This window comes from Mustela putorius, unplaced genomic scaffold (assembly GCF_011764305.1).
Source record: "Mustela putorius furo isolate JIRA1106 unplaced genomic scaffold, ASM1176430v1.1 tig00537291_pilon_pilon_pilon, whole genome shotgun sequence".
NCBI lineage: Eukaryota > Metazoa > Chordata > Mammalia > Carnivora > Mustelidae > Mustela > Mustela putorius.
Window position 1 is genome coordinate 1,091,079 of NW_025422429.1, and position 23,857 is coordinate 1,114,935.

Sequence of the window (23,857 nt, forward strand, 5' to 3'; positions counted from 1 at the left end):
GTACTTCTAATTTCCTTCCAGAACTTTTCTTTTGCATTCATGACTTGGCTGAGTGTCAGAGGAGGCCTAACTTTTGGCCTGTTTTGGCCTCTGATGTGCCCTTTTCACTCAGCTGAATCATTTCTAGCTTTTGATTTAATTTAGGAGACATGTTGACTTTTTGTTTAACACCTAGAGGACATTGTAGGGTACAAACTGGCCTAATTCCAACATTGTTGTATTTCAAGCAATAGAGAGGCTCTTGGAGAGAGAGAGAGAGAGATGGGGGAATGGCTGTTTGGTAGAACAGTCATCGCACACATTTATGATTAAGCTGATCATCTTGGCTGGGCACAGTTCTGGTGCCCCCAAATAATTAAAATGCTAACATCAAGGATGACTGATTACATTGCCATAACAAAAATAATAACAGTGAAAAAGCTTGAAATGTTGTGACATACCAAAGGGTGACAAAGAGACATGAAGTGAACAGATGTTTTGGGAAAAATGGTGCCAACAGAGTTGCTGGACCCAGGATCACCACAAAATTTTAATCTGTAACAAATGCATTATCTGTGAAGTGCAGTAAAACAAAGCACAATAAAAGTATGCATGTATTTGAAAATCTTTCAAATTTGGAAGAAAACATAAATACACAGATTGAAGACGAAAAGTAAACCAGCAGAGCATAAATTAATACAAGTCCATGCAGAGACACATTTTAATCAGCCTAAAAACTAATGACAGGAAAAAAGACCTTGAAAGAAGTGCAAGAAAAACTATTAACTTTTAGGGAGCGCCGATACAAATGGCAGGAGATTTCTCATCTAAAACCTTGGAGGCCAGAAGTATATGGCATAAAATTGTCTAAACCATTAAATAATTGTCTACTGTGAATCTGTATTAAAAATAGCTTTTGGAAAAGGAATACAGTTTGTTGCTTGGTGACCTATCTTCAAACAGTGGCTAAAGGAGGTTTTTTTCAAGAAAATGATAACAGAAGGAGTCTTGGAAATTCAGAAGAAAAAGAAGGGAAGGGGTAAAAATATTGGTAAGTATAAAACTATTTTTATAGGTTTCTTAAATTATTTCATACTGGAAGCAAAAATATAATACCACCTGACTTGGTACTCAGTATATATAGAGAGAAAATACTAAGGACAATTATATTTTGAAATAGGACCTGTAAAGAACATGGGTAGTAATTTTCCATATTTCATGGAGTGATAAAACATCAGTACTAGTGGACTGTGAGCAAACAGTAAGAAACTGATTACACTCCCCTCCAAAAAAAAATACACTGAATGTTAATTTTTCCCCCGTCATCCCTGAACAGAATCTGTACTGAGGTGTCTCCTTTAGTTTCATTCACAGTCCACAGTCGCATTAGCCATTGTCCTCTCCAGTGGCACTTTTTAAACTGTCCCTCCTTAACTGTTCAACTCTGTCCTTGCCCTCTCTGTTTCCCGAGGTGACCTCCAAAATAGAACTATCTGTGCCTAATTCCGTATCTGTCTCTGCTTTGGTGCAAACCCAGTGTAGTTCTAGTGGTGCCCAAAGTGGTCCCTTCAATGAGAACTTGACTTGGAATTTAAAGCTCGATCACTTAGTAGTCACATTTCGCTGAAGGGCACCTCGCTGATAGTCTGAGGCTAGCCCTCGTTGTCCTGCACGGAGGAGGGTGAGGACGGGTACATTTGTCCTGTGTAGTTGTGGTGGCACGTGGAACAGGATGGGGCAATGACAGGTTTATGAGTGGCGGAGTTCCTGACTTTCTGCCGTAGAGGCCTCGAAGATACAGGTTCAAGTTAGCTGTCAACTCCGGGCACACAGTCAAGGATAGTAGACCTCCATAAAAGCATTCAGAAGACTCTTCTGTCCTGAGAAGTGAGGTTGTGTCCTGTTAAGCCCTGCCCAAGGTTTAACTTCAGGATAGCAGGAGACTGCAGCGGGGCAGGCATTACAGACTTCTTGTGTGAAATTCAGGCATCTCCTAAAGAACGAGTGGAAAATTGGGATCTTGAATGTGGAAATTTGCAGCTGTTTACCCAAGACTCTTGAGCCCAGAGGTTCTGTTTAACTCTCCAGACTGCCAGAAGCAGCCATTTCTGTTTAATGGAGAGCGTACCCTGCCACTTGCTGGAGACCGTGCAGATGCCTGCAAGGAGGCCAGAGCCTTTCAAGACCATACTTGGCCTTCTCGAAAACTCCCATCCCTCTCCTCGTTTCCTTCCTTCATATTTAATGTAGCTGTTGATGGATTTAGTTCTGTACTTCCATTATTTATGTTTGGTCCCTCTTTTTCTGTTGACTGATCTTTTGCCCTTTTTCTGTTGAATTTGAATATTTTTTGAATCCCACTTTAATTGATCTGTTGGCATTTTAGCAATATCTCTTTGCCTTATATGTGTAGCCGCTGCTAGGGCAACTACTTCAGTATACATCTTCAACTTTTCACCTTCTAGTTGGAGGTAACCAGGTACCATTTCACATAAAATGTCAAAAACCTTGTAGCCATAAAAGTCCATTTCCCTCCTGCCTGGCATGTTCCTTTCGTTATAGTTGTTACATGTGCATTATAAATCCAGATGAGGTCGTTTCTCGTTTCCAGTTGTTGTGGACTGAATGTATCCTGCCAGAATTCATTTGTTGAAACCCAGCCTCCCAGTAGGTTGGTGGTAGGAGTTGGGGTCCTTGGGAATGAATTAGTATTAGATGTGTTCCTGGGGTGGGGCCCCCTACTTGCTCTACTTTTGATGGTCAGTGTTGCCACTCGCCATCTGTGGTGTCAGAATTCCGTCATCTTTGGCCTGCGAGCAGATCATAGCAGTGTCTCCTACCATTAGCCTTGGCCTACAGAGGACAGTCACTGCTAAGCTCGTTTGTTGTACCTGTGCTCCCCTAACTGGTATGCTCCCTCCCACTTTAGTGGCCTCTGGGCCCTACAGAGTTAGCATGGTCACTTTTCAGAGGACCAGCCCTGTGACCCAGCAATCCCATTCCTCTTTGTTAACTCCTGGAGCTTTGGTTTTAAAATTGTAGGATGACATCTGTTAGTAGGCTGTTCTTTCAGGGGATGTGTTCATAGGTTCATATGCAAGCTAAAATAGAAATAAAATAGTGCATTATAAATAGTGAGGGTATCTTTTCAGCGATTTGTTTAGGATATACTTCAATTGTATTTGTATATACTACAAATATTTTTTGTCTTTCTGCCTTAAATGCTTTTACTCTAGGTAGTGACATGGCTCATCTGATTATATCCTCAGTGTTTTCTCATGTGTAATGTCTTTTGAGGACTTCCTTGACAACCCGCACCCCCATCAGTTCTCCAGCTTTCTTTCTTAGGTTTTTATCCTATAACTTACCACAGTTTGCCATAACAAGTATCTTACTACCTACCCTGCCTTCCCCAGCTAGAAGTAAACCTCTGGGAACACATGGAGTTTTCTTTTGTTCACTGCTGTAAACCCCATGCCAAGAATAGTGCATGGTACATAATAAGTGTTTAAGCATTGTTGAAGGTATGACCGCATTTAAGTTCTTGTTGTTCCTGGAGAATATTGTATTGCTTAAAGAGAACTGAAGTTAAAAAACAAAGAAAGAAAGAAAGAAAGAAAGAAAGAAAGAAAGAAAGAAAGAAAAAACTTACTTAGAGAAACTTGCTTAGAGTAAGTTTACTTACTTACTTACTTAGAGTAAGTTTCTTAGAGAAACTTTGTAACCTTTTATTTATTAAAGGGGGGGTAGGTATTATTCTTTTATTATTCTCCATTCTTTTCTGTTTTATAAAGTATTTTATTTTTAAAATGACCAGGCTTCCAGTACCTTGAAAAGGTTATCTGTAGCACAAAACCTTGCACCTCTCCTGGCGCTAGTGCTTCTCTGGGAATTGGACTCGTGATACCGAGGGCACATATCTGGAGGTTTCCAGAAATGGCAGTTCTTTAGTTTTATGGTATGAACATTTTACCCCTAGAAGAGTAGGGGGATGGTCTGAGATACTGGAATCACCCACCACCTCTGCTCTCAGTCTCTTCAGGGGAAGATTTTGGTCAATCTTAAAGCTCCCTTAAGGGGGATTCTGGGATGAAATGGATTGGCAGGCACCATGTGGAAAGCTGAGGCCAGTCTTGTCACAGACATGTGAGATGGGATGGTCACAGTCTTGCAAGGACTCCCCCCAGGGTGTGACAAGAGTTTGAGGGGAAAGACAATTTCAAGCCAAGGGAATGATGAGAGGAGATAGTGTGAGATGTTGCTCATGCTGTTGGAGCCTCTGAACGGTTATCTGTAATTAGGGAGTCCATATTTCATCAAAACACTAATTAAGAGATATCCTTTACACAAATTTATTCATACAATAGAGCAGTGCTAAAATGCAGGATTCATTTATGAGGACAAATGGGAAATCATAGCTACAATGAGAATAGTGAATCTTTTTTTTTTTAAGATTTTTTTATTTATTTGTCAGAGAGAGAGGGAGAGAGAGCGAACACAGGCAGACAGAATGGCAGGCAGAGGCAGAGGGAGAAGCAGACTCCCTGCCAAGCAAGGAGCCCGATGTGGGACTCCATCCCAGGATGCTGGGATCATGACCTGAGCCGAAGGCAGCTGCTTAACCAACTGAGCCACCCAGGCGTCCCGAGAACCGTGAATCTTAACTCTTCTGTTTTTGTAGGTAAACTTAGTATTTTGGCAGCTAACAGAAACCAGTCTGGGAAGTCTACCTAAGTAGCCTACCCAGGACATCCAAGAATATATTAATTTTTATGGATTCTCTGAAAAACAAAAGTGAGAGTTAAATGGTTAAGTATTACTCACAGGCTGTCTCTGTATACTATCAGTGTTCTTCTCTTAGCTTCTCCACATTAGTTAGATCTGTATTATTTTCCTCATTAGAATTTCTCAGTTTCCCTCATTTGGTCAAAACGTTTTTGACCATTGAAGCCGTTAGTCTCTTCAGTGCAGAATCACCATTTATTGTTGGCTGACCATACCGGTGGCGCGGCAACAGTTAAGCATCTGGGGATAAGACATGGATAAAGATTCTTTCTGTGCAGTGGTCAACGTAAGTGTTATTTCTTGGTATTACTCCAATGAATGGATGTATTTTAGCCTGTGGGGCCTTTACAACGTAAGCTGTTTTGTCCATTTGTTCCAAAGGTAGAAATAAATAGATCAAATATTCTGGTAATTTGTATCGGTGGTTTTATTCTTGTAGCATTTATTATTAAGTGTATAAATACAGGAGATGATCCTTTTCAATATGATTTTAAGACTGACATTGATTGGTACCTCTTTTAACATAATCTCGTTAGAGAACATGTAGAGGTATTTCTGGTGACTTCACTTTTGGAAATGCAGTTCTTACCTTTCATGCATACATTTTACATGACATTAGATATTTGATAATCCCAGTTTATGAGGGGAAAATTCAAGTTGTTCCTCAGGTCATTTAGTAACAATTTCATGAGAGTTTATAAGGATTTTAGAAGTAAAGATCACATTATCATTATCATGAGGAATAGTCTCTTACCTGAAAGCATCATGTATCGTCATGTTTTTTCTGTATTTTATGTTGGGCAACTTTAAAAAGCTTGCTGGTCAGGGACAGTCTGCCTCTCTTAGAGATGGCCCAGGGCTGGTCCTGGGGTACATCTTTCAAATGCAAATCAACTAGTCCCAGCCCCAACCACCTCCTCTTAACTCTCTCAGGGCAGCCCAGTACTTGCTCTGACCTGTATCAACCAGACAAACCAAATACCCCTTTGGCCCAGAGCTATAATGCTCCATGAGGGAGGGTCCCAAGCCATGTCTGAACTTCAGAGATAAAGCAAGATCTGGTCACCTGTTGAATCTCTTAAATAGAACCCTTACGGTAAAAAACTGTCTGGACAATTTCCCTGTCATTGGAGTTTAGTCTTTTTAATTTCCAGCATACAGCTGTAGTTGAGCTGGGATTGCTTCTCTGTCATGGGGGTAGATTGTTGTATGTGGGTAAATCCTTTTTAGACATCAGATTAAACAGTGGTCATTGTAGTGTTATTAATGTGGCAAAACTTCTCAGGGCTTCACATGCTGCATAACTTTTTGAGATAGAAGAGATAAGTCAGTATCTACAACAAGCTTGATTTATGGCTCACTTTCTGTTTCAGCTATCTATTATGCATAACAAAAACAGCCAAAACTTCCTGGGTTAAAATGATTGTTTCTTGTAGGCAGAGTGAGTGGATTCTCTGTTTCCCTTGGCATTAGCTAAAGTCTTGTTTGGCCAGCTAAATTCAGCCAGTGATGGGATAGGCCAGAAGGTCTAAGGAAACTTTGTTTACGTGTCTGGAATTAAATGGGGCTTTCTCCTCATGGCTTGAGTTTCCTCCCAGCTTTGTAATTTCAGACTAGTTGAACTTTCTGCGTGATGATTAGCTTCAAGAAGGAAAGTGGAAACTGCCATACTTCCTAAAGGTCTGGGACTTCTGCCATATGCTACTGAGTCAAAGCAAGTCATGAGGCCAGCGAAGATAGAAGGGGATGAGGAAAAAAAAAAAAAAGAAAGAAAGCAATATAGCTTTTTAGAATGGAATAAGAGAAGGAATTGATATTGTCTGATATTGCCTTTCTTTGACCACCATACTAACCGAAGATGGGCTATACTTCTAAATCAGCACAGGAACGGAAGAAGTGATAGAAGACTTGGGAGATGGATTCAGGGATTGGTGGGCTTTCAAAAACAGGAATGTTGAAGGACTGACTGGGCTGGCTTTCAGTTGTAAAAGTTTGGTCACTGGAGTGAGGATGTACCTGACTTTCTGACTGTACAGAACATAGTCATAGTGAATGCTATTGCCGATTTCCCTTCAGAATTGTGGAGCTTTTGGGCTGGCTGGCCCTCGTAAGCACGTGTGCTGATGAAAAACCCATCAGTTGATCTGGTGATCCGTTGTCTCTGATCCACTGACTCTTGTGGTTACTAATTCATGGATTAAAACGGTGGCCAAGAGGCAGGCAGTCTCTCTCCACCCTTCTAGATTTTGAAGGCCAGGAATATTTTATTCTCATCAGAGTATCTTTAAAGTCTTTTCATTAGTACAGATTTTATTTTTTAAATTATTTTTATTAACATAATGTATTATTTGCCCCAGGGGTACAGGTCAATACAGACTTGCCCCAGGGGTACAGGTCAATGACAGGTTTGACAGTTATTAGATTTTCCTCAAAAAGCAGTGATTTTTTAATTAACATATAATGTATTATTTGTTTCAGGGCAAAAAGCAATACTTCTTCATTTTTTATTGAAAAGCCAGGGGAAGTTAGGAAACATATTTGCTCTCACAGCAGGTTGAAATAAAGAACTTCTCCAAAGGCATAGCTATAAGCAAGATGGCATGCTCATGTCAGTATTGGGTAGAGTATTGGTAACAGTATTTACTCTACTCTCTTTGAATATTCAGAAGTTACATAGACGACAAAGCAATTACTGAGTATCACAAGCAGGTGTTCATTAGTGGTCAACAGCAGACAAATCAAGCCATGTTTATGAAGTTGAGCTTCAAGAAAGTCCTCATTTGGAAAGGGCAGAAAAGTGACAGGATTCAGATCGGAGTGGCATTTAGCAATCAGGAAGTTTAGGCAATAAAATAATTCTGCTAGTACTCTAGTAATACTTGTAATGTATGTTACTAGTAATGGAGCTGGTGGAGTTGGGTATTATAAGGTTTTTGTTACTAGATTAGGCTAGTTAAATATGACAAAGATGTTCATGGGATAGTGAGAAAATTATAAAATGATATAGGGAACACTGGCCATTGACTTGGAAGAAAATAAGGGAGTGTTTTTTAAGTAAGGACCAATTAACAATTTGATTTAATTTAGACAATGCTTATTTTATACATGTACCGCTACATTCCATCAGAAAATGTTTCAATTTTATAAGAGTTCAACAAATAAAACACACTAATTTGAAAAAATTCAAATGCTTAGGCGTTTAAAATATAAATACAACGTACAAAATAAATACACTGCACAAAACCACCCAGCCACAAATTGCTGTCTGCATCATTTCTGAAACATAACATACAGAAAAGTACATCATATACATTGATTGTGGTGTTTTCAGCTCTAAGTAACAGAAAAACTTAATTTTGTAAAGTGCCAGACAGTAGCTGGGTAGGCTCTGTGAGCCATATGGTCTCTGTCAGAACTACTCAACTCTTCTCTTGTGCTGAAGGCAGCCTCAGGCAAAAGAGACAAATGAGGGGGCACCTGGGTGGCTCAGTGGGTTAAGTCACTGCCTTTGGCTCCGGTCGTGATCTCAGGGTCCTGGGATCGAGTCCCGCATCAGGCTCTCTGCTCAGCAGGGAGCCTGCTTCCTCCCCTTTCTCTCTCTCTGCCTGTCTCTCTCTCTCTCTGCCTGCCTCTGTGCCTACTTGTGATCTCTTTCTGTCAAATAAATAAATAAATACAATCTTTTAAAAAAAAAGAGACAAATGATATTTATTAGTGTTCTAATAGTGCTCTAAAACTTTATTTTTGGACACTGAAATTTGAATATAATTTCACATGTCACAAAATATTCTTTATTTGCTTCCACCACTTAGAAATGCAAAACCACTCTTGGCTTGTAGGCTACAGAAACAGGTTTTGGGTCCCATCTGAATATCTGAGTCACTTGTGGGAAAAGGCACAACCAAGCCAAACCAAGGCACTACAGCAATAATGTGAGTGGTGAATGCTGGTAGCAAACTTTTTTTTCTCCAACATTATTGAGGAAATACAAATTATAATAATAATATCTAACATGTGCTTTTCTTGTGTCTCAGACACTATTCTAAGTGCTCTAAAAATATTAACTCATTTATACCTCAAAGCAATCCCATCATTATCACTTCTCTTTTATAGAAAAGGAAACAGGCACAGAGAGGTTAAGTGGCATGCCCCATGCTGGAATTTGAGCTGTGGCCAAAAGAGTTTGGAGTTCCCACTCTTAACCACTACAATGTTGCTTCTACTCTGAAGAAAAAGGCAGTGAAGAACATTCTTAAAACATACAAAATTCTAATGCAGATAGCTCTGCACCCCGCTAAAATATCAACAGTAAGATAGATACTACTACTTTACATAGCATTGTTTTTAGCTGTTTTAAAAAATAATTTGTCTTTTCTTATGAATAAATGTGCCCCTAATGTAAAATTCACTGACCTTTCTTAACAATTGGTTCAGTAACGTCTATATTCATTAAAAAATACAAAAAAATAGGAGAAAAAGAAACGTTACAATTTTAAAAGAACATTACACTTAAAATACACATTAGAGTAACAGGAGGAGTCACTGCCCAGACATAATGTGAAGTATGTTCACATTCGTGAAAACTACTGAACCAAAGCTACATATTTCCTTATGTACAAATACGGATGGATCCACATGCACATAAACATCCACAGCCTGTCTTGCAGTATGCTGACTCACATTAGTTCTACATACTAAAGGATTCTTCATATGTGTGCAAGGATGTCACCTGGTTTTTTCAATGTGTTTGTCCTTTTTAAAAAGCTTAAAATGGGGACGCCTGGGTGGCTCAGTGGGTTAAAGCCTCTGCCTTCGGCTCAGGTCATGGTCCCAGGGTCCTGGGATCGAGCCATACATGGGGCTCTCTGCTCAGTGGGGAACCTGCTTCCTCCTCTCTGTCTGCCTCTCCGCCTACTTGTAATCTCTGTCTGTTAAATAAATAAAATCTTTAAAAAACAAAAAAGCTTAAAATATCTGGACATTGGTAGGTTTCTTTAAAAAAAAAAAAACAAAGAAAACTCAAAAAGCAAAGAAAACCCCTCAGAATCTAATTGCTGCAACATGACTTCTGGCGTATCTGTTAACCCCACTCAGTACAGATTCTCCTTGAATTTTTGTCAAGAAACTTGCACATATTTGGAATGCTTGCAAAGGTTCTAGCCTGGCATCGTGGATCTGCAGTTCACGGAAGCAGCACTTCTCGATACAGGCGGTCTATGCAGTTACGCCTCTGAGTGCTCCAAGTGCACCTGGTGTCAGCGGTTTCAGAATGCTCAGGAAGGGGACTGATAGGAGCGTCTCAGGTGAGCTTTGGCATCTACCGATGGCTGCCCTGTCAGAAAACTTCCTGATACTCATTTGTTTTTTATAGGATTTCTCTCATGTGATTTCTGTGTTGTGCAATCTACTAGGACTTCTGAACGAATGGTCTCCCTCAGATTTTATAATTTGTCGGTTGTCTGGTACTTAGTTTAAGTCTGACATGCTGTCAAAATCTCTCCCTTATAGATTTAAAGAATTTCTGTGTCTTTTGTTTTCTGTCAAGGCAGACTGTGACCAAAATTTTCTGAGATAGATAATATTCCTAAGTTTTTTGTCTTGTGTGAATTATCCAATTATTCTAAAGGATGAATTCCAAAAGAAGTTCCCAATACATAGTATTTTTCAGCTGTTTCCTTCTGTGTGTGTCTTCTGATGTGTGGTAAGTTTTGATTTCTGAATAAAAGTTTTCCTACACTCCTGACACTCATAGGGTTTCTCCCCTGTGTGTTTTCTCTCATGTATGATAAAATGTGACTTCTGAGAGAAGGATTTCCCACATTCCTTACATTCATAGGGTTTCTCTCCTGTGTGCATCCTTTGATGTAATCTGAGGACTGAATTCACGGAGAAAGATTTACCACATTCATGACATTCGTAGGGCTTCTCCCCTGTGTGTTTTCTCTGATGTTTCGTGAGGTCTGATTTATAGTAACAGTTTTTTCCACATTTATTACATTCAAAGGGTTTCTCCCCTGTGTGAGTTCGCTGATGTACTGTGAGGGCTGACTTCTGGTAGAAGCATTTCCCACATTCCTTACATCCATAGGGTTTCTCTCCTGTGTGAGTTCTCGGATGAGTTTTGAGGTGTGAATTTCTAGAGAAGAGTTTCCCACATTCCTTACATTTGTAAGGTTTCTCCCCCGTATGTGTTCTCTGATGTACTGTGAGGTGTGATTTCTGGGAAAAGGATTTCCTACATTCCTTACATTCATACGGTTTCTCCCCTGTGTGTGTTTTCTGATGTACCATGAGGTATGCCTTAACATAGAAGAACTTCCCACATTCATTACACTCCAAGGGTTTCTCTCCTGTGTGTGTTTTCTGATGTTTTACAAGGTGTGGCTTCTGGCAGAAGGATTTCTCACACTGATTACATTCGTAGGGTTTCTCCCCTGCATGAGTCCTCAAATGTCTACTAAGAGATGACAGGTGATAGAAAGTTTTTTTACACTCTTTACATTCATAGGTTTCCTCTCTGGTGGGAGTTTTCTGTTGTACTGTGCGGTCTCCATTTCTAGAGCCAGATTCCCCGCATTCCCTGGTTTGTCCTTTGAATGAATATGCTGATGTATTACGAGGATAGACTTCTGGCAGAAGGACTTTCCACATTCGTTGCATTTATGGATTTTCTCTCTGGCTTGAGTTTGCTGGTGTTGTGTGAGTTCTCCATTCCTGGGGAGGAATTTCCAAATTCAGTAATGTCTAAGGCACACTCGCTGAGAACCCAATTTCTAGAGACTTTTCCTGTCTGGAGATACAGAATCTATAGAGTAGATTCACAGTTTCTCCACTATGAATGTTCTCTGACACCCACTGTGGTTTACCATTTGGTAGAAGGAACCTTCCCTTGCATTGTATGCACAGAGTCTCTCAAATGCCTGAGACCTATCTACAATGCCTCCCTTACTGTGTACCTCAGAAGAATTAAAAGGCAACTTCAAAGCTGGAATATCTTGGTCCTACATAAGATCTCCATTATGGGAGAGAACTTTTCCATTTGGGCTATATGCTTCGGAATGCACTCCAGTGTTAGTTTTCTCACATTTAGTGTGAACTAGTGTGGTCCCACTTCCAGTACTCGCATTCTTATTACAAGGCTTCTAATCTTAAAATCAAAATCTTGGACTTGCCTTGAATTTTCAGCTCGGATTTCCTGGCATTTCGCTCCTCTGTCATGAATTTTCCAGAGATCTTCTATAAAGAAATCCAAAATTTAGTACTATATAAATCTCAATGTTATTAGTATGGTTGTAGTGTTAATTCTTAGGCTTCAGGCCAATCTCCCCAAATAAAGGAACTCTCAAATGCAAATTTCTTCTAACCCACTGGTTTAGAAAAAACACATAAACATTAAAAACTATGGTACCAGACCCAGGAAGAAACGTAGTTATAAACCTAAGTACTTCTAACACTTTATAAAAAATATTACTTTAAAAACTTGGGAGGAAAAAGTTAAGGGGTTGGGGAGAATAGGGAGCAGAGAAGAAAGGATCTTTAGAGTGCTGCTGAAGACGACTTTGGGACTCAGAATGCTGTAAGCCCATGACAGACAAGAAAGAGGAAGTCGGATGAAAAGAAAAATTAGTAGACAGCGATGTCTACTGGAATATCAGGGGAAAGATGAAACTGGATGGAAAGCTAACAGGTCTTTGTCGCTCAAAATTAATTTGCTTTGTTATTTTAGCAGACTGTAAACTTCTGCTTGCTTCCCTCTGTACCCGCACACAACAATCCGGATGCCAACGCTAACGGGATTTTCTGGGCACACCGGTTTCCCCGTGTGTGGAGGAACAGTTTCACACTTAGAGCTCTCGGTCTCAGGCTTGGTCTCCTGTTTTCATAGTTTAGTTCCCACCTCTCTGTTTCAATTTACTACATGATCTCTAAAGAACTACTCAACATCATTCTGGAACCCTTACTGACCTTCATATTTATTCATCTTTAAATGCTTGACAGAAACTGTAAGATTATGAGCAGAGGCTTGGGACTGGAATTTCGTAGCATTTGTGGGGAAGACAGAAGATGCTCCTTGATGAGAACCTGGACAAGGCTAACTGGGACACTCAGGAACCAAGATCCTGTGTGTCTCTGGTCTTAGGAAAGGGGGAACCCTTGCAGGAGTTACTGTGAAGGGCACAGAGAAGACAGTGCCTGCCTCTTACTAAAATTCACATTCAGTCTCTCAACAGATACCTAGTGAACAACTACTAGAAACCAGACATTGTTCCTGGTCCCGGCAACAGCTAAGTACACAAGTCAGGAGTATAAAAAAAAGCATTTACAGAAGCAGAGTGAGATCATCTTAGTAGTCTTTTGGCTTGTTTTTAGCTTTTTAAATCTTCATGTTACAATACTCCTGAGTAAGGTGTGCTAGATTTTAGAAGGGATAATAATTAATACTTTGTGTGAAAGACAAACCACATGTAAAAGGAGGCATCAGCTCTGAAATAATGTAGTTGAGGAAAGGCATAAAGGTTTATAATCTGATATTTCAGAGTTTAAAGAGAAAAAAGGAAGTTAATAAAACCGGTGTTGAAAATAACTGAGGCATCTCATTGTTAGCAAAGGGAGGGAAGGACATTTGGAGAAAAATTTATCATCAGATTTGAGATCACAGTGTTCTAGAATTCCAGTAACTGGGAATTCTAGAAGAAGATAGAAATCTAAGATTGGGTTGGGCAGCAATTAGATTTCATATATAGGAAAGAGAAGTCTATTTTTAAAAGTGTGGCAAAGGAGGAATTTATGTGGAAAAACAAAAACTGGAGGTGTGATTTATGGTACTTGCATATGCAGATCCAAGAATCCTTGGGAGAGAGGAGGAAGCAGGCTCACCTCTGAGCAGAGAGCCCCATGCAGGGCTCGATTCCAGGACCCTGGGATCATGACCTGAGCTGAAGGCAGAGGCTTTAACCCACTTAGCCACCCAGGCACACCACTATAGGGCATTTTAAAAGATGCCTAAAAATGTTTCATAATGCAAAAGGCACCAATCACCTCACTAGCAACAGGCGCCACAGGTCCTCACTCACCCGGGTAATTCCGGTATGGAAATTCCACTTCCAATATCCACGGTTTCTTTTCCTTGTTTCAGCTTGAAGACTGCATTCGACTTATTCACATGGTAACCTATTAATGGGAAAGTGTGTAATACAGATTACTTGAAATTTAATGGATTCTGAAGGATGAGGAAATGCAGCTTTAGCAGAACAACTGAAGGTCCCACTTAGGCTTGGCAGATGTTCATCTAGTTCTGAGTAGCAATGTTAACAGAGATAAGCGTATACTGAGCAATCCTTTATATTATTATCTCCTTAATAACAGGCAATAATTTTACTTAAGGCAATTTTTTTAAAGAGATAGAGCACAAGTGAACAGTGGTGGGGGAGAGGTGGGAAGGGCAGAGGGAGAGGGAGAATATTTTTTTTTGTTTTAAGATTTTATTTATTTACCTGACAGGGAAACAGGTCACAAGCAGGCAGAGAGGCAGGGAGAGAGAGAGGGAAGCGGGTCCCCCGCTGAGCAGAAAGACCAATGTGGGGCTCAATCCCAGGACTCTGAGATCATGACCCGTGCTGAAGACAGAGGCTCAACACACTGAGCCACCCAGGCACCCCCCAAAAGGGAGAATCTTAAGTAGCCTCCATGCTCAGCGATGACACAGGGCTTGATTTCATGACCCTGAGATCAAGACCTGCGCTGAGATTAAAAGTTGGATACTTAACTGACTGAGCCACTCAGAAAGCCCCAGGATATTTTGTTTTAGGTACTGTTTTAAGGACTTTAAAATCACTAATTCATGTACTCTTTTGTAACAACTTTATAAGGTAGAAATTATTTTTATCCCCATTTTACAGATGAGAATACTGAGACCTAAACCCAGGCAGTCTGGCTCCATGGTCTCTGCTTTCAGCCACTCTACTATGCTATTATAGAGGGAAGAGGAGTAATCTCCACAGAGGCCAATCATCACCTAGTGCCTTTTTCAACAGAGAAGACAATGCAAACCAAATGAATGGGCAAACAAATAAACAAGCACACAAACTAAACAAGCACACACAGTTTTGTGTAAAACTGATCAGACTTCTGGAACTACAACATGCATACAACATGTATGCTAGGACACGAGGTCTACAAATACCTCTGCAAGTTAAAAAGCCTCTTAGGGTTGAGAAGCTACAACAGGCACCCTCCCTAGCTCAATCTTTCCTACAAATTTCCCTTCTTACACACTCACCTCTACTGAACAAAAAACTCCCCACCCCCTTCTGCGCTTACTAACAGCAGCAGCATTAAACCTCAGGCCGCTTCTCCTCAAATTCTGCTCTGGGATAATCCAGTTCTCCGCTCCATTTTCCATGGATAACACTCTGAGTGTTGCAATATGCTGCATGTTAATTCGTCCCATAACATGTTCTAGTCCACGATTTGTCGTTTACAACAGCCCATTACAACACCCCATGCTTTCTTCCACCTGGAACCAGAACACAGAAATCTTGAGCAAATGTGCTCCAGGTATTGCCATGGTTACAAGGCGGCAGGGGGTGGTGGTGGTGGTGGTAAGGGGAACGACTGCAGCGGGGACTCTGTGCAGACATCTGCGAAGTTCTAGATGTGAGCTAAAATCGAATTGAATTTTCTGTTTAAGGAGATTTGGGACACTTCTTCGTTCATATTATGAAAGATAATATGTGTTTTTAAGCCTTTTTTTTCATAGCAGAATCCTTTTGCGTAAGGTTTGAAAGTTGCAAAAATCCCTCCCATCTAGGTAGAAATCTTATTTGGTTTCATAGATCATCCTTCATCTTCTAGAAAGCTGACTGTCTTACACAGTAAAAGGGTACCTGGAGTTTTCCAAATAAGTACTTTTCAGAGACTGATATTTAATTGTGCAAGGCTGAGGTTCAAATATGCTTGGAGAAGTATGTAGGAAAAATTTCAAGCTTGAAACTCCTTCTTGAATAATAAATATAAAAGTGTTCCTGGATTATTAATGGGATTGTCAGAGATAAATTTACTGTTTGATATTTTAGCAATTTGCAAAACTGATCTAAATTCTTTTTTAAACTCACCTAGGGATGCTCCCAAATTGGAACACACAAAGGAGGCTGTCAGATAAGGAAGAAATATCAAATAGTAATTATTGCCAAGTTTCAATTCAGTAAAGCTCCAAAAGGACAGAATTCATATGAAGAATACAGGTGAGGTTTTTGGCTTTTACTTTCAGATGCCCCCCCCCCCTTTTTGGCCCCATGAAGCTTGATTCTCTCTCCAATGATAGGAAGGATTCCAGAACTATTGCACACTCAGGTTTAAGGAATACATTTCCCCTTCCCCAAATCCCTCCCTCTCTCCACCCCTGAGCAGCTATCAGGAAAGGCCTGAGTGGTAACGCTGTCCTTTTTTTCTGTGAAGGGAAAGCCTTCCTGATCCTTTTTATCAGTAGGAATATCTGACAAGGCAGGGATCAGATAATTCCCATTTCTAAATCGGCTAAAATTAACAAGTCAGGAAATGACAGATGCTGGCGAGGATCTGGAGAAAGGGGAACCCTCCTACACTGTTGGTGGGAATGCAAGCTAGTGCAACCACTCTGGAAAACAGCATGGAGGTTCCTCAACAAGTTGAAAATAGAACTACCCTATGACCCAGCAATTGCACTTCTGGGTATATACCCTAAAGATACAAACGTAGTGATCCGAAGGGGTATGTGCACCCAAATGTTTATAGCAGCAATGTCTACAATAGCCAAACTATGGAAAGAACTTAGATGTCCATCACAGATGAATGGATAAAGAAGATGAGGTGGGGCACCTGGGTATCTCAGTGGGTTAAAGCCTCTGCCTTCGGCTCAGGTCATGATCCCAGCTTCCTGGAATCGAGCCCCGCATCGTGCTCTCTGCTCAGTGGGGAGCCTGCTTCCTCCTCTCTCTCTCTGCCTGCCTCTCTGCCTACTTGTGATCTGTCTGTCAAATAAATAAATGAAAATCTTAAAAAAAAAGATGTGGCATATATATATATATATTGCAGCCATCAAAAGAAAATGAAATCTTGCCATTTGTGACGACGTGGATGGAACTAGAGGTTATCATGCTTAGTGAAATAAGTCAATTGGAGAAAGACAACTATCATAGGATCTCCCTGATATGAGGAAGTAGAGATGAAACGTGGGGGGCTAAGGGGGTAGGAGAAGAATAAATGAAATGAGATGGGATCGGGAGGGAGACAAACCATAAGTGACTCTTAATCTCACAAAAAAACCTGAGGGTTGCTGGGGGGAGGGGGGTTGGGAGAAGGGGGGTGGGGTTATGGACATTGGGGAGGATATGTGCTATGGTGAGTGCTGTGAAGTGTGTAAACCTGGCGATTCACAGACCTGTACCCCTGGGGATAAAAATACATTACATGTTTATTTAAAAAAAAAAAGATGGAAAAAAAATGTAAGGGAAAGAGTGCTAGTCAAGACTTCTCTTTCAGAATTTGAAGACCAAGAACAGAGGACTTTTGCTCCTATTCTTTCATTTCTGCCTCAAATATGGACATGATTCTCTGTGGTGCTGATCAAGCCCACAACAATGAAGCAAAAAGAATGGGATGGAAGCCAATGTGCTAAGAAATAGTACATGTAAAGATGAGGGGCGCCTGGGTAGCTCAGTCGTTAAGTGTCTGCCTTTGGCTCAGGTCATGATCCCAGCGTCCTGGGAATGAGCCCTCCATCGGGCTCTCTGCTCCTTGGGAAGCCTGCTTCTCCCTCTCCTACTCCCCCTGCTTGTGTTCCCTCTCTCGCTGTGTCTCTGTTAAATAGATAAATATTTTTTAAAAAGTTTAAAGATGAAAAAGGACATTTGCCCCTGATGCCAGCGTTGAGCTGGTCATTAAAAATCCACACCTGCTTTCCTATAGACTTCATATTTGAGACAAGTAAGCACTCATTATCTAGCCCATTAACAGGGTATTCTATTACTACAGCTGAATACATTCACTGTGAATATAGCTATAAATCAACATCTCAGACTGGGCTATTTGACTTACAATGTTTGTGTTGGCTACTTAGATGATGCTGAAAACACCCAGTCCACAAACAAGAAAGCAGACCCACATGTGCACCCTTCTCCTACAGATTATTAATGAATAATATGAACAATATGAATAATATGGGGATATTTAAAACATTTTTCCATACGAGTCTCTGTTCTAGACTTCACTGAACATTTTAAAATTTCAGTGTAAAAATCTCCCCATTGTAACCTTAAGATTCTTAAACTATGTGTGTAGGTTTAATGAGTCTTTACTTTGTGCTAGGCTCTGTGCTGAGTATGGAGAATCAGAAATGACATGCCAGTAGGCCGCCTGATGAAACCCAGGCTAACCGGGGATATGAAAATGGAAAGAGTCACATATTAAAATGTTGGGGGCAACTTTTGCCTGTAGGAGACAGGAAAGATGCGAGAGAGGAGAAAAGAAAGGGACGTCTAGCTGGGGTGGTGATGGATAGGAAGAAGAGCACTCATCTGTCTTGCACTAAAAACTGCCCTCCCCTGCCCCCTGAGCAGGAAAGGGGGAGCAGGAGAAGCTAAGAAGGAGCCGACTAGAGAGAAAAGGAAGCATCATGTGTGCAGAGAGGGAGTCACAAAAAAAACGGCCCAGTGTGCTGTGGGGAGTAAGGGGGCTTGCAGAGCAGGCAGGATGATTTGAGAGGAGACCAGAGCAGGTGCCAGGGCAGATCATGGTAAATTGCTTACAGTTTATCCTATAGACAATGCAAAACAACAGGAGGTCTTTTACTAGTGGAGAGAAAGGCTCAGATTTCAGATGACTCATCATTTCAGTATTTTTCTGTAATGTAAATATAATACATAGCCAGGTGGATGTTTAAACAATACACAAGTATAAGAAAATGGAGGATTTCCTTGCCTTCCTACCTATCCTCTCTCAGAAGAGCTCCTAGTACTATTTGGTGTATATTCTTCTGGACTTTTTCTTTTTTGTGCATACTGTACCATCTATTTTATCTATTTACTCCTTTGCTTGCATCTGTCTCTGTCTCCCTGTATCTGTTTGTATATATATCTCTCTATATAATAAATATAGAGATATGGATATAGGTATATAGATAAATATACAAAGATAAATATAGACATTTATCTTTTTAACAAAGATAGAAACACCAAGAAAGATAAAATGACAAACATAGGATATATTAGTAGCATACGATTTTGCCCGAGTATATTGTTGATATCCTTCCCTGTCAGCACATGCAGATTTATCTCATCAATTTCTTTTTAAAGATTTTATTTGAGAGAGAGAGTGTGAGAGAGAGCATGAGATGGGAGAAGGTCAGAGGGAGAAGGGGAGAAGGTCAGAGGGAGAAGCAGACTCCCCATGGAGCTGTAAGCCTGATGTGGGACTCAATCCCAGGACTCCAGGATCATGACATGAGCTAAAGGAAGTTGCTTAACCAACTGGGCCACCCAGGTGCCCCTATCTTATTATCCTTAATATACATACTGTAATCTATGCCAGGGATTGGCAACCTTCAGGCCTAGGGGCCAAATCAGCATGTCTCTGTTTTTGCAAATAAAGTTTTATTGGAACACAGTCATGCTCATTATTTTATGGATCATCTTTTTGGCCACCTTTTTGTTTTTTCATTAAGATTTGATTTATTTATTTGTTTTAGAGAAAGAGAGAGAGAGAGAGAGAGAGAGAATTCATGAGTCCACACAAGGGAGGGGCAGAGTGAGAGAGAGAATCCTAAGCAGACTCCATGCCAATCACAGACCCCGATGTGGGGCTAGATCCCACCATCCCAAGATCATGACGTGAGTTGAAACCAAGAGTCAGAGGCTTAACCAACTGAGCTACCCAAAGGCGCCCATCATTGTGGCTGCTTTCCTGATGTAAGAGCAGAGTCAAGTAATCATGGCAGAGATCATATAGCATGAAACCCCTAAAATATGACTATTTAGCTCTTTACAGAAAAAGTTTGCTGATTTCTGGTATATTAGGTAGGCATTAGAAAAAATGTCATTTTTTCCATATGATAGACACTTAAGTCACCCAATTGTTTTGTCACAAATAAAATGGGAACAAATGTTTGGATACATACATCCATACCCTTATGTGTGAGGAGAATCTTCTAGAAGTGGATTTGCTGTATGAAGAGATTATCGTTAAGGTTTGTTTTGTTTTGTTTTTGGGAAAGAATCCTGGTAGCAGTGTGTAGGGGAGTCTGAGTAAGGAATCTTAGGACAAATGGATCAATTAGGAGGCTGTTCTTATCATCCAGGCCAGAGATGAGGAAAGCCCGAAGGTGAGAATGGGCAGAAGTGTTAGAACTGAAGCAAGAAATACCAAGAAGGCCACACTGGATAAAGTCAAGGTCGAAGGGGTGTTGTAAGTGCTTCTGGGTTTAAAATGCTCCTGAAATCACAAGGTGCGTAACTCACCCCCCAGAAGAAGAATAAACAACAACAGAAATGTGAAGTTAAGGCAACATATTTTCCTGAACATCACTTTTATGACACAGCCATGTGAAACTCACACATGCACTTTCATTTTGTGACAAGCAAGATCGTGAACTAAGATTTGTGATTCTTTGTATTACCAAAGTCAGCTATTTAAACCCAACAGTTCCTTGTGTGGCCATCTAAATCCTGCTGTCTTTTCACCTTCCTGCCCATTGTGATCCTTCCCTCAGGTCCCCTAGGCAGCCATCTTCATTACAATGCTTTCCCTCAGGCACGGAAAGGTGGCTAACACACTCCTGAGGCTAACATCCCTGAGTCCCTCAAATTGAGAATACTGAGATGTTTATTCAGGTGCCTTTTTCTGCATCACATTTTCATAGGAAATCACGTGTTTCCTGTGTATATCCTCATACCACAAGTTAAACATATTTTCGTATTTTGTTAAAATTATTTCTTTCACTTGATGGCCATTTTCCACAAAGAATTAAATTTTCTATGTCATAGGCATTACTGATTACACTCAGATCACCAGAGGACTACAAAGTCATATGGATACAGAGAGACACTGGTACTGTCTAGGTTCACCCACGGCCTTTGGAACCATTCGGATCTAGGTGCCACGAACTTTCATTGAATCTGAGAGGAACCACATGAGGGCAAAATAAAAATTACTAAATCCGAAAATGCCATGGGGGTCAGCTGTACCCTCCAAGCATGTTCAACATGTTTTAATACAGAGCTTTTGTGACTATTGAGGAGGGAGCAGGAGGCTGGCTGAGGACAAAGTAAAAGCTGGCGCCTTGCACCCCCTCTTCACCTGCTCCCCTCCATATGTGTAGCATTCCTCAGGCACCCCTGATTGCCATAAAATGATAAATAGTTAACTTGCAGGGATCGCAATCCTGCAGAACAGGAATCTCCCTTGCTCTACAGATGTCCTAGAGACCTAAACAGGAAGGGAGGTTACCTTATCAATAGCACAAATTTCCAGAGGCAAATAACTCTCGGTTCCTGAAGCCCTAATGTCCCCCTCCCACCATAAACTGGAGGAGACTGAGGTAGAAGGGAATGTAAATGATAGCCGGATCATAATACCCCACCAAGAATCTCCCAACTATCTTGACGTTAATGCCTGACCTAAAGACGACACTGATCAAGCCATAAGGGCAAGGACTCCCCCCCGGCACCTTGTAGGCCCTCCCTAACATGTGAGGACTCTGTTGAAGCCTCCCATCCCTTCACCACCTCCCCCCAACTGCAGGGTATATAACATGCCTACCATCACAACCCGGGGTAGCAGCTCTTCCTGCCCACGGGTCCTGTCCCCATGCTTTAATAGACCACCATTTTGCACCAACGATGTCTTAAGAATTCTTTCTTTAGTCGTTGGCTCTGAACCTCCTCACCCCACCGAACCTGACTTAGGTTCAAGAACTTCATCATCAACTATTAAACCAGAAAGCTCTAAAATCCAAAAACCACTTTATTATTTTTTTAAAATCTTTTTTAATCAAAAAACACTTTAAAAATGAGTTGATACTGGGATGCCTAGGCGGCTCAGTCATTTAGCATCTGTCTTTGGCTCAGGTCATGATCCCGGGAACCTGGGATCGAGCCCTGCCTTGGGCTCCCTGCTCGGTGGGGAGCCTGCTTCTCCCTCTACCACTCCCCGTTCTTGTGTTCCCTCTCTCGCTGTGTCTCTCTGTCAAATAAATGAATAAAATCTTTAAAAAAAATGAGGTGATAGATACCACATTTGTGGTTTGTTTGCTGTTTATCATGGCAATTTTTAAGAGAAAAGGAGGTGCCATAAGAGACAGAATCTGATCAAAAGAAAGCTAAATGTCCAAAAGAATAGGTAAACTGAAAACAAATGATTCTAGATCCTGAGGAGGAAAAAGTGATGGAATGACGGAGTGATCTAGAAAGAGAAGAGCTACAGCAGCAAAGCTGACAGCAAAATTTCATGATTCCTCTTGGAACATGGGGTTTATACAAATGTTCTACATACTGAATAGGTCAGCAATCATACAACCAGACTTTCCATTTGAAAGCAAAGATCCTGTGGCTGTCTCTGGGAGAACCAGAGTTCTTAGCTCTCGCTGACAAAAGAGCGACATAGATGCATTTGCTTGAGACTTCTGAGATCAGATCCAGGGAAATAGGGACTAGGATAAACAAAGCCCCCCCCCACCCTTTTTAAAAGATTTTATTAATTTATTTGTCAGAGATCACAAGCAGGCAGAGAGGCAGGCAGAGGGAGAGGAGGAAGCAGGCTCTCCACCGAGCAGAGAGCCCTATGCGGGGCTCGATCCCAAGGACCCAAAGGCAGAGGATTTAACCCACTGAGCCACCCAGGTGCCCCAACAAAGCCCTTTCTAATGGCCACCCAAGGGTGCCACATGCAGGTGGTAATGCAGAGTGCCCTTTGCTACTGACTGCCCCAGATCTCCCCCTCTGGAATGATCCAAGTCCTCACCACTCCCCACCCACCCCCATAAAATAGCTGAATTGAAGAAGAAATTCAGAACACTGATGTGTAAAATCATGCAGGACACGTTCTAGGGAGAAAAAAAAAAATCACTGATGTTCTGGCCTGGCCCCCATGGAGAAGTCGGGAAAGGCCAGAGTTCTAATGCAGGAAAATGTTCAATCTGGAAAATGTTCTGACCCTAAACAAGCAATTTCCACAAGATCTAAGGATTTCACTAAAGGAAGCATCAGATACAGGAAAAAAGCAAGAAGTCAATACTACTAACAAAAGCTTAGAACAGTTACCCCTCTATTTCTCACTGCATGTTTTTTTATTTTTATTTTATTTATTTATTTTTTAAGATTTTATTTATTTATTTGACAGACAGAGATCACAAGCAGGCAGAGAGAATGAGGAGGAAGCAGGCTTTGGGCAGAGATCCCGATGCGGGGCTCGATCCCAGGACCCTGAGATCATGACCTGAGCCGAAGGCAGAGGCTTTAACCCACTAAGCCACCCAGTCGCCCCCGTTTTTTTATTTTTAAACCTACATTTAGAATTCATTTCATCCTGCCCTGCAGTGGATTTTTTACATGTATTTTCACCAGGCTGAGCTCTCCTTGAAGGCACAAGTCCCACTTTATTCATCCTTGTCGCTCCCTCATGCCCCTCCATCCTGTCCCAACTCCAGTAACCACGAGGCATCGTAAAGGTCATATAATTTTACCCCCTTCTGACTGCTGCCAAGTCTTTGTTTCAGTATTTTCCAGAAAAGGCATTCCCTTGAAACAACCTGATGGAAAGCAATACTTTACCTTAAACGTTTACTGTAGCCTAAAGTTGAAGAGGGTAATATTTGAAACTCCTCTCTTTGCAGTATTGGTAGTCTACATTGACTTATGATGCAGCATTGGTAGTCTACATTGACCTTGGTTATTCATCGTGGGTTTCAGTAACCCTTGGTGAGACTGTGTGCTGTGACACATGTACTTTTTTCCCTCTTGTTTTCTCTGCATTTTATTTTCTCTGTAGGACAACATGACTATTTGGTGATAAGCTCTCAGAATTCCAGTTATTTATACAAGCCTTTTCTTCTTACTTCCTCTCT

At 41.0% G+C, this 23,857-nt stretch overlaps 1 protein-coding gene and 1 long non-coding RNA gene across 2 annotated transcripts in view; both read right to left on the reverse strand.

The window, feature by feature from the left end:
* Nucleotides 1-475: 475 nt before the first annotated feature.
* On the reverse strand, nt 476-9,633 carry LOC123390214. The gene is made up of 2 exons (XR_006604875.1): nt 4,804-9,633; nt 476-3,080 (listed from the first exon to the last, which is right to left on the reverse strand). It is a non-coding gene; the product is annotated as an uncharacterized LOC123390214 (long non-coding RNA).
* Nucleotides 9,634-9,692: 59 nt separating this feature from the next.
* Nucleotides 9,693-23,857, reverse strand: part of LOC123390210 (zinc finger protein 25-like) — a 62,335-nt gene continuing 48,170 nt past the window's right edge. The window contains 5 exon segments of the mRNA XM_045073840.1: nt 9,693-11,345; nt 11,348-11,478; nt 11,937-12,000; nt 13,839-13,881; nt 13,883-13,935. Of these exon segments, the coding sequence (XP_044929775.1) occupies nt 10,429-11,345; nt 11,348-11,478; nt 11,937-12,000; nt 13,839-13,881; nt 13,883-13,935 (1,208 nt within the window). The 3' untranslated portion in view covers nt 9,693-10,428.